This window comes from Necator americanus, chromosome IV (assembly GCF_031761385.1).
Source record: "Necator americanus strain Aroian chromosome IV, whole genome shotgun sequence".
Classification (NCBI taxonomy): domain Eukaryota; kingdom Metazoa; phylum Nematoda; class Chromadorea; order Rhabditida; family Ancylostomatidae; genus Necator; species Necator americanus.
The window spans coordinates 703,156-714,934 of NC_087374.1; the positions used below are offsets into that span (position 1 = coordinate 703,156).

The 11,779-nt window shown below is 40.4% G+C and overlaps 1 protein-coding gene across 1 annotated transcript; it reads right to left on the reverse strand.

The window, feature by feature from the left end:
* Positions 1 to 502: 502 nt before the first annotated feature.
* RB195_000077 (uncharacterized protein) lies at positions 503 to 11,759 on the reverse strand (the record flags this gene model as incomplete). The annotated part of the gene is made up of 5 exons (XM_064196214.1): positions 503 to 665; positions 6,869 to 7,041; positions 8,248 to 8,416; positions 8,473 to 8,550; positions 11,647 to 11,759. The coding sequence occupies 5 exons, from the start codon at positions 11,757 to 11,759 to the stop codon at positions 503 to 505; spliced, it is 696 nt and encodes a 231-aa protein (XP_064052095.1).
* Between the last annotated feature and the right edge of the window lie 20 nt (positions 11,760 to 11,779).

Consider the following 11,779-nt stretch of genomic DNA (forward strand, 5'->3'; position numbering starts at 1 on the left):
GCGGAACGTGCTAAATCACCGAAGATGATATAAGCAATCCGAAATCGCTATTTCTCAGGTGCTCTGTAGGAGCTTTAGAAGTATAATTTTATTAAGAGTAGAGCCAACTCCTATGAATCTGGCACGTGCCTCGTAGCGCTTTTCGTCGAGTGTTTTGAGGTATCTTTTTTTTTGACGGGTTTCTTGCTGTACATTTCTACAAGATCACTTCTTCCGATATATATTTGTGTGGTGTGTATACTGCTGTTTTTGTGAAGCAATTCTACTACTTTACCTGGGTATTTTGCATAGTTGTTCTTTTTTTTTTGCAATGTTACAAACGGCGACTTTGATTGAAAGAAATGTTTATTTGTTCATTTTCAAAATAATAAAAAAAATTATAAAGTTTTCACATTCAGAAACCGCACTGAACAACATCATCGAATGACTTATACTATTGAAGAAACAACTCGTACTATTGAAGAAACTACTCATACTATTGAAAAAAAAACTATGTGTGGGTCTAAATCTTTGCAACAAGGCCACAGTCCGGTGCAGGCTCAAGGATTAATTTCTGCACTTCCTTAAATTTAGGATGAGAAGCATCTTGAAGAAGTCCTAACAACACACATTCTGATGTTGTCAGCACGGCACCGGCTCGATCCATTTGTTTAAACGCGTACTTTCTGAAATAATTAAATTAGAAACGGATTCCAAATGCTTTTTGCAAGAAGAAACAAAAAGAAACAAGAAGAAACATACAACTTAGATGTCAAATTAAGATGTATGCCATTTTGAACTAAGTGTGCGCTAATTTAAATCCGAAATAATTCTATTGGAACCAAGCTGATTAATGAAACACCTGGTGATCCAATACAGCTGAAAACACTGCAAACAAAACTCACAACTTTCTTCAAAAAAGGATTGCCATGAGAAATCCGAAACCGTTGAAAAAAAACGCCATTAGAGGAAATTAGAGTTCTACTCATCATTGCAAACTTGTTCGCCATGTGTTTGCTTTACTCTGCATCCAACGCGAACAATTTGTAAAGTTTGCTTTGCGGCTCCACAACATCATATGTCACACGATGATTTTCAGTTCCTCAGTTATAAGGGTGAATTAGAAATTTAAGGGACCATAGTCATCTAATTTCAGATCATCTGCTACTTTAGCTTGTTTGTACCTACAGTGATAACATTATTAGCCCTTGCAAGAGCACTTTCGTCCGCGGTCTAAGGAGTTATTCTCAGCTAGCACATCTGCTACGTCAGACTAAATCTTCCCTTCAAGTTCAGAAAATAGTCGGTACAAAAAAAACGCCTTAAAATAAACCGCTGTTACGGACACTAGCCTTCACAAAACTAAACAGGAGTTTTCTCGGTATCCTTTGGGTATGAAAACGACTAAGGATGGAAGCTTGACAAATTCAACTTGGAACTGAAAGTCTTCCCAAAACCAGAGAGATGTTTATAAGAAACGCTTTCATTGGTCATTTCATATTATAGAAATTAACTGGCAAAAGCCAACTGAAAAAAATCTCCAACAGTGGACATTAAAAGTACATTGACCATATCTGCATGAATAAATAGGGGTCACGAAGTACTTCATGAGTATGAGCATGATCACGTTCAATTTCACCTAATAATCCAGAAAAAAGGGGTGGAACTGTTTCGTGTGATCCCGTCGCCCGAGCGATGTAACCTACTACGCGATAAAATGCGATCAACTTCGTCCTCGTCCGACGTCCGCAATCCAACTAGAAGAAACCAAATGAGCAGCTGAAACGCAAAATCGTAGACGCGCTGCGAATTGTGGACGACCTTGCCTCCATCTCCTCGTGGTAAGATCCCACCATTGCCAAATTATTACGTTACGTTGTATTTAAAGGTACAGTTCTAACCTGGACGATTCTTCGCAACAATGCAACATAATGAGGACTACAAGTTTTACGTTACTTCATTTTCTAAGCAAGTGAAATCAAGTTATGAAACGCAGAGCAATCCTTTCATCTTTGATGTCCTCTCCGAATACGCGGGAAGCTATGAGAAAATTGATGCGACAATTTCTCGAGCAAACCACCAGTTTTATCTCTCCACTCAACTCTGCTAGCAAATAAATGACGAGTGGTGCCGAAAGATCATCAAGTTGTCTACCAGGCGGAGATCGGTGTTCAGCTGAGAGCAATATCGAGAGCAAAACGTCGCAAACATTAGCTATGCCGATTGACAAACATTGAAGAAGACATTAACTTCCTCAAGATCTATTGTTCTGTTGCTTCTAACGATTCTAATCAACTCCATTACAAAACTTCCCCAAGATGTATTTTTGCATAGGCGTAAGACAATAAATATTGCATAGGAGACGCCAAGAACTTGACAGCATTGGTGTATAAAGCCTCGAACGGGTAAAAGAGACCAATCTACATGGTCTAGAACAGAATACGGATATCACCTACTTTTTTGTTCTTTAAGCTAATGCTAAAAAAACTTTTTCTAAAGAAATGTTACGCAAATGTAAACATTTGAATCCACCTTTAAAAATGAGGTGGAGGTTAATGCAGACGCAAAATTATGTGTAATTTTGACACAAAAAAGAAGCTATTACTGTGAAGTCGCTATAAAAATCTCCCAACACATCAGCTATCAATTTGGGATCCTCTCTGACATTGTGTAAGTGACAGTGAACGATTTGAAAATAACAATTTCAATTCCAAACAAGTTTTCGAATACCTTTTCGTGATACCCACATTGAAACAAACAAAAAATGTTCTAGTTACACTATTACAAATGAAGGAACGCTAACTGGATATCTTTTTCCAATCATAAAAATTTCCAGACGTAGCGTGACTTGTAGCGTACTGTCTTTTCACTCTACTTACAAATGTCTATGAAACCAGAACTTAGGCTGCATTCAAAATAGTTGACCTTGGGAGTGCAAATAAAATAGAAATGGCCCCTTCTTATATTCGATTCTTTTTCCGACCGTGTTCCCCAATATTGTTTATTGATTTCTTGGAACGAACTCAGTGCAATAACATTCCGCTGTTAGAAAGCCGTTCAACAGATAAACAGACTTAAGGGTTCATATTCGTATCAAAAGAGGAAAATGCGCTATTTGGATTTATACGAAACATTTTAGTATTATTGAATCTATGAGAACTCTGAGAGATACAGGTTAACGGAGAAAGAGAGGCGGTTGAAGGCGCCCGGCCTTAGTTGGTAGCATCCACTGATACTTTTTGAACGTCAGTAAAAAAAAAAGTGCAGATCTCGATTCAGGAGTCCTATGAAAAGACTGATCGCTCAAGTTAAACTCGAGCTATAGCAGTGAAGGGCTAGACCATAGATTTCATTTCTAGTATTGACTATTCAAGGATGTTATTGCGGAATTCCAAAAAGTATGTAGTACAGAAAAACCACACTCTATACAACGAAAACATTTCAGCGTGAACAGATCTAGAGCAAAAACACTCTCATATAACACCTTTAGAACCTTTTTTATATCTTAACTTATGAAAAAAAAATTTCTTAATATCCTTATGACCAAATTCTTTTTTTTTCCTATTTAACCCATGAGGTCTGTTACCTGCTCGCTCAGTGAGAGCTATTAAACCGCAACAACTATGCTTGGTTACTCCTGCAAAACGTTATGTCCAAAAAAAGGCTTTACAAACACTGCCTCCTAGATGTTTCTTGTTACTCAAGTGCGTCTGATGTCACTCACATACGCAAACATCACAGAGCGCGCACCGAAGGTAAACAGCTAATTAACACTCGACGCTAAGTATTCGTCAAAACTTTGGCTAAGTAACATCGCCGTGAGCTGGCGCCCCTCTGGCGCCATTTAGACGGCCATGTGTGCAAACAGAGACGCTCGCAAGGCTCCACGTAAAAGCAAGAAAAGAGGATGAAATCGAGAAAAAGCAGTTGAAAGTAACAAAAACAAAGCGGGAAGTCAGATTCTCCAATAAAAGGGAGATAAAAGTTTCGTTTCACGATTTATATCTAAACTAGTCAGTTACCCACTCGACATATTTGGGTCTTCTTTGCCAAAAAAAAATCTCTAACACATAAACAAATAAATAAACAACAACTATATGAAAAATGTGTATCGTGTCAATCTTCCCTTTAGATTGTCTATTCAGGCTTTTCACAAGCACTGTCACTTGTAAAACTGCGTACATATCATAAATAAACAGGAAAGAGTGTGGTTGTGTGATTTTAGCGATCAACACTGACCGTGATTAGGAATGGCTGCTGGACCGATCGGATTTTGTTAGGTTGAAACAAACACTTTATACATTAGTGCCAAGAAAAAAACTAAGAAAGACAAGCAAAAGCGCTTTTATAATTTCTCAGAGACACCTCAAGTTTTTTTTTTTTTTTTGAAAGTTAGTTGAGAAGCCAAGTATTTAAGGAAACCCCTTACCCCTGATTTTTGGGACAGCGAAGAATAACTTGAAAAAAAGTAAAACAGTTCTAATAGAAAAATCATCGTCTAGAACCGCCTTCAAGTAGCTTCACTTCCCTTCTCGACAACGAGTAAAAAATCGACTATCTACGTACTTATTCGATGACTCAACGGGATGGTTTTGCCATGTTGAAAAGCATGAAGCTCCTAGAAACCTCATGTTCAAATCAGAAATGCACGCACACGATTATCGTTGATGATGATTGATTACCGCCACATTTATTATAAGGAAACCCAGTCGCGTGTTATACGGTGAATTTTTACCATCCTAACATCGCTGCACAAGCCATCTCACATTTTCCCAGTGTGTTTGAAATTCGCAAAACATCCTCCGGTTGAAGAGATAGATGTAGAATTTCCCAAGCCCAAAAACTAAACTGAAGAGTACGGTTAGAAGTTCGCCTTAACAATAAGATAAAGCTCCTTATACTCGGGTCGTGCTTGGGACACCAAAAAGCTGAAGGATGAACTGAGAACCTTGAGACAATTCGACGAAAGGTTCGTACATATGTACACCTAAGCTCAAATGCTTTACCTTGGGTGATAAGCTCTTCCAATTGTTTGTGAAAATCCTGAACTCTGCATATGGGTCTTACCAGAGAAATTGTTGATTGACGGCATCGCAGATAACTCATTTTCAATTACTAGAATTTGTTTGATTTTATTCTTTTGTTTAATCTTTTGTTATGTGAAACAGAACTTGTAGAATGCAAATTGATGATACACTATCTCTGAGAGCTCTAGGAACGCAAACCTTTATGAGGACAAAATCAATCGATTTGAATAATTTCGACAGGATCGGAGTCGCAATTTGGAGATCCCCAATATAAAATGTGACGGGAAATTTGAGAAACAAGGTGAATAGATTTTACTCTCTCTCATGTTAAAGGTGTTTTCTGCCAGATTCCAACTAGGTAATCAGTAAAAAAAAAATAATTCAGAGTTGCACCAAATGCTTCGCACTTACTTCACGCCACACTAATGCAATAAAGCTTCGGTCGAGTCACCAAGAGACAAATACTGCTTTCACAAAACCACAACTAATTTGGACTTAATCTAAACGCATCGTATTAATGTTACAATCGAACCGCTAAGGGACTAATACTATCCTCTGAGAACAAATGCTTAAACACTTTGTGCGGAGTCCCTCACTTGTTGGCTTTATTATATATTTTTTATTTTTTTATTATACATTATTTTCTTTGTTTCATTTAATCTGTATAACAACGAGTGTTAAAACAAGGTGTCACCCTATTCGAATATTTGCTTTCTTGGTGACGTTCAAAAGATGCATGGGTTTTTTAAATAGCAAATGGCAGTACTTTTCTAACGAAAAAGTGATCCTAAACCTCCTAAAATTCTCGATGATAGACCAAATCTTCGATGAGTACCATGCAACATACACTGAGTTCGGGCTAGTTGCTGGCGTTTTGCTCGGCCATTTCTCTGATTTTTGTAGCAGAAAAATAACTTATAACTGCTAGTTAATAAAGCTCCAAAACTCGGAGACGAGGATTTCTATGGCAGCCTGCGTAGGACGTGCCATGTATTACAGAGGTAGACTAGCTCTTTAAAGGCGGTATGCTACGAATAAGACGTGGTGCTGGAATCGGAAAAAGGTAGAGGTGGGTTTGTAGATTGCAGGATCCAGGGTGGTTCCGCTCGTCTCTCTCCTATCGTCGTTTAGAAAAAAAAAACAGTGTAGAAGATGCTGTTTTTTACGACGATTTCAGTTGCAACGCATGCCACCATTGCGCATGCCTCCATCGAGGGAGCGGTCGAATATTAATGAGGTCTCCTCAGCAGCCTATTCAAGTAAAACCAATGAATAGGCTGCTGAGAGGACCGGAACGCGCACATAAAGGAGCGCTCTAAAGTATCTCATGAGAAGAATTAGGGAGAGGTAAGTAGGACCACCTAGGACCACCTAGGATCTCGCTAACTACAGCTCCATCTCTACCTTTTCCGCAGATTTCCTAATCACGTCAGATTCGAGGTATGCTGTCTTTAAATCGGAATGTAAATTACAAAACAGTACGCTCTACTACCTCAAACTACTCTATGATTAAAGTCATAGGGTTAGTATTTGCAGAGCGTATACGAAGGAGAGGTTCCGTCAAAGAAAGGACTTCATTGCATTGAAGCGGAATTCCCGTCTGCCAAGCTAATTTTGGAGGGAAACCCTTCGTAATAACAGGTCTAATGTTTTCAACGTGTCCTATAGAATAAGGTTCTAAACGAAGTAGTGTTCAAAATCGATGGAGGGATTAGTCTCAGCAATGTTTCTCAAAAACCGTCAACAACCAGAATTTAAAAGGAGTCACTCACAATAGCAAATAGGAAAATTTTGGATTTGGTGCAGCTTTGAATTCTCACCTGTTAAGTATAAGAAGGTAATTGTTGAAAAAATGAACTAACCTATCGGGAAGAGATCGAGAACTAACGGCATCAACAACAACATGGACATTTTTGCCTTTCTCTAAGAGATCCAATGTGGTTTGCAGGACACAGGCATGAGCTTCAATCCCCACTAGTATGATGTTCTTTGAATCCCCCAATGCTGGTAAAAGGTCGGGAACGCACATCGAGAACTGAAATACAAGTAAATTATAGGGATTTATGAGGAGAACATCTTTTTTTGTAGTGGAAGCATGTAGGTCGGCTAGCTACTTTCTTGCTTATGAGATGCACCACCTATTCGCTTCATGAACTGTTTCATATAAATAGACCAGATACCATAACGATCAGCGAATTCGTGTGCGCGACTTACAACGACAGCGGTAGAATTCAAAAGTGAATGCTGTTACGCTATCACACGATAAACGATCAAGATGAGGCTTTATTGAAACATTCTCTGTTCTTCGTTTGTCAAGTCTAAGCATCTCCACTGGTAAGCAATCAATAAGAATTCCTCCTCGCGAAGGAATCGTTATTGATTGAGGAATAACGACTCGCGATCAAAACGATAAAAAATCATAAGGATAAAAACCTAGGACAGCTTCAGGGCATTATCACTTATCGTCTAACGTTCTTCGGTCTTCACCTTTTCTGTATAATTGTACTGATGTACTTGATGACCAATGAACAAGTCAGATGGAAATGATTACGCACAATTCTTTCCGTTCTAATTTATAAGGGAAAAAGTGTGAATAAACAGAAGAAGGAGTTCATAAAGAACGCCTACTGCGTGGAAGAATGAATGCAACTCGAAGAATCTCAGATAGAGGAGACTTTCTCAAACGATCATGTCGACCATATGATAATCCGCAATTTCCACCTAAGAACAAAGTTCAGTCTTCGCGATACACTTATATAAATACATATTTGTATCAGGAACCAAGCAGAGATGCGCTTGTCGCGAAGAACTTATAATAGATGGACTAGGGCAGCGTATCACAAAATTGACGATGTTGGGATATGTCCACGAATAAATTGGGAAGAAGTGTACTTCATGAGTCTCAGCATAATGGATTCCCCCGGTAACGCAGCGAAATGCTAGTGAAACAGCCTCGGTTGCACACATGTCCCCAATGCTGCAGCCTATTTTTACTGGGTAGTAGAGCGCTGGAAAAGTACTTACGAGTATTGTGAGTAGGACAGTTTCCACTACTTATCTGAGTTACAATAGCTTTAAGGTGGACGCTGGACGAGAAAAGGCTGACGTATTCGCTCGCGGTGGTCCTGCTTATGCAATCAGGCATTTGAATATACGCTCTGGGCACGTACGAGGTACATACATATGTGCACAGTCATATGACGGAGGTTACCCAGGTATTGAATGTCGGATTAAAACTCACCCGCGTCTTCTCGTACTTCTTAATGTCGCTTAGGCCAAGGTCAGAGACAGTATGCCCCAGTCCCTTTGGATACTGTTCAGTAACAAATATAGGCATCTCAAGAATCTTGGCGGCATCTACCATACGTTTTGATGTCTTGACGATCTCAGGGAAATACTGAATAGTTTTGCTGAAAACTCGAATTAAATCAACGGGCAAGATATGGAAACTCCAAGAGAAAAGCACCTGAATCTCTCTTGTAAATCGCAGACGAATAGAACCGTATTTTTCGGGCTTAGTCGACTAATTGCTCGTGACGCCATGCTTAATAGAGACACCTTCGGCCGTCACGAAAACGCATCACGTTCACAACAATTAATTACACTCCTCAACGAATATATACGAAACACAAATTAAAAAAAACTGCGCGGCAACAGGCACATCTAGAGCAAAGATGAAACAACAAAGGCTGCTTCCACAGCTCTTTTCAATCGTGACGGATCTCACGTACAATCTTCCTCTGTCGCGCTAACTAGTGGTGCACAGCAATTGCTGCTGCAAGGTCGTGAATTGACGCATGGAGCTCGCGCGCGGCAAAAAAAAAGTGTGGTGTCCAGGCTCCTTCGGCTCCTTCCACGAGAGGCTTCTCTATTCCTTAATATACGGTAGTCATGGCAGACTATTGAATGGGCTTTATTTTATATATGCGTCTAACATTTTCATACAACTGGTGACAGTCGTAATCGACCCCTTCACAATCTTGCTCTATAACCGATGTTCGTAAAGGATCGTGATTTTACAGAAGTCGACCTTGCGGTTCCTCATTGTCTTATGCTCATGTCGTCTTGTTAGTGCTGCACGCCCGTACAGATTTACAGTATTAATAAATAATCCACTGAACAAACCGGATCGATCAGTTCAAAAAGAGTGCAAGAACACTTAGTCTGTGTACAGATATGTGTGAGGACTCTACACGCTGTACATTCAGATGTAACCATACTTCCGGACGTTAATTTTTGTATGACTATCGTAAGTATCACTTTTTAGGTTTCTTCCATATTTAACTGCCCTTGTAACATGCCGCGTATGATTTGTGAAGCAATTGATAAGGAAAGCACAGGTGGTCACACATAATCTAATTATCACTTGCGCTGTTCACGACTTACCAAACTGGTAAAAATAAAATGTGTCACATCAAAGGAGAGAGCAACTTGGATCCTCATACAACTCCCAAAGTCCCAATATGTCAGGCGAACCGTGAAAACGTTAAAAAAAAAGTAAGCACTGATTACTGCTGACGTCAACAATTAAAGTCGAAATCAGCACAACTACTGTTGCAAAGAAATGAGCATCGTGGGAGTAAACACTTCGGAACTTCGTGGACACCTATTACGTCGCTACCGTGCTTCGCCAGTCGTCGTATTGGTGCGGTGGGACCTCGCTCCGCTCTTCAGCTCGATTGGAACTAGCAAAGGTTCCACCGCGAGCACGTGAATGCACTACAAGCCAGATTGTTTTGATGCGCCCGTCTGCGGGAAGAGACGTTCATTTGAGTCGGGCACCTTGTTTCAGTACAAACACACCTGCAAATGGCGTATACAGTCTGCCTTTTTGTTAATGTTTGCCGATTTCTTGCTTCAATGGATTGAAAAAGAACGATTTCCCCGCAGGAATATTGGAAATGAGGGCCGCTTTGCTATAGCGCGCGATGTTTCATCTGGCTTTCCTGGTGTAAAACTTACACATTGATTGAATCTATGTTTATATGGCTAGAATTGCATTTTCACAGTTTATATGTTCTGTAAAATTATGGCTGTAGCAATCTCTTTTAGGCTTCATTCCTCCTGATTAAACATTCTGTCAACGAAGGTATGCACTTATGTTTGCTAATTATAGTGAGGTATATCATTCTAGCTAGATAAATCTAGCACTCCATTCTTTTTATTGAATACCGGCATATCTGACCCGTCAACGTAAAGGTCATCATGATGTGTGTCCTGTCGGTGTAATCACCTCCTCCCTTCCCCTCTAAAAACAGTAAGCTATTCCACCTCCATCAAGCGCATTGGGCCCGACACTTATCTCTACGTGCGCTACGGGATACGCGTTGTTGTCACCCCGGCAACGATAAACGCCTGTGACTTTATGGTGAGACCTGGAGCCATAGTGTGTCGTCCGGAAAACCGACTGGAAAATCTATTCTCTTGTAATCAAATCCTACAGCACATCCACCCAACGTTACGCCACATTTTGGATAAATCCTAGTTTCGATTGTTAGTACACGTGAGAAGAGCTTTTCAAGCAAGCTGTGAGGTCTAAGACAATCCATTACTATTATTTCTGTTCTGCAGCAGTGTTGTGCGGTGGTGGGTGAGAGTTGCTACACAATGCATTTTTATTTGTGGTTGTTTTCTCCTATAAAAGTAAACAGATACACCTCAGAAAAGCGACGTACGAACTTTTCGAACCTCCGAAGCGGCGGACATTATGGCACTTTGGGCCTCCGCAATACGAGATTCTAAACAACGGCTCAAATCGAAAATTTTCGAGGGATTATTTGGCGCGCATACTAATCATACTGTAAACACAACTGGAAGTTTATATTGATCGCAACGCAACACTTAATAGTTCTCACAAAATTGTTGGGCAACGCGATAACCTCCCTTGGGAGAATGTTCACTGTTGAGTTACAACGTGATCGTAACGTTTCCTAGAGGTGTAATGGGCGTTTTTATATTATATTGGTAATGTGACCAATTCAGACAAAAGTCCCATTATGTTTGGAAATATTTCAGTTCTAACGTTGTTGTTCTGCTGAATGCATCCACGACCTCTGTGTATAGGGCCCTCAGCAATAAGCTATAAAAAACGCGGAATTAACACCGCTCATCCTTGCTCGCGAACCATTCATGAAAGACTCAAGGAGAGCTCATCCTGAAGATATCGAAATCGATGTCCGGCTAGCTCGACCCATCACATTTTCTTCAATGCGAAATCACTGAAACTTTGATTGGTCCTTGAAATTACGCATCCGTATGGTCACAGCATGGGGCAATGGTCCAACTGAGACCATTCATGGTCCTTTTTGAAAAGTCGATGCCGACTTCAACGGTCCTGTATGATGAACAGATGCAGCTGATCAGATTAGGGTTATGAATGTTGATGTCCTCCTCTAATGATGGGTAGGCTAAACTAGGACTCCAAGACGCGCCAATCCGACTCCCTAAGAATCGCTAACAGGAGCATCAGAGTCGTGGGAAAATGAACGGAAACAGAAGACTCCACATCCATATCTTCTTACAGTAAGAAAAAGTCCTCGTAAATAAGTCAAGTTCTCCCACAGAAACGTCACCCGCGACCATCCCCTGATATCAAATGACACTTGAAAAGGAGCACTCAACGATAAAGATGTCTCCTTACCGAATACTATGTACACGCGACCACATCACGCAGAAATGCCACCGAGCGGCCGGAGCAGCGGACCCGACTTCCTTAGGGCGCGTGCGTGTCGCGTCCGCAGTACCCTTCGCCATTATCGACCCGTTGGCTAGCA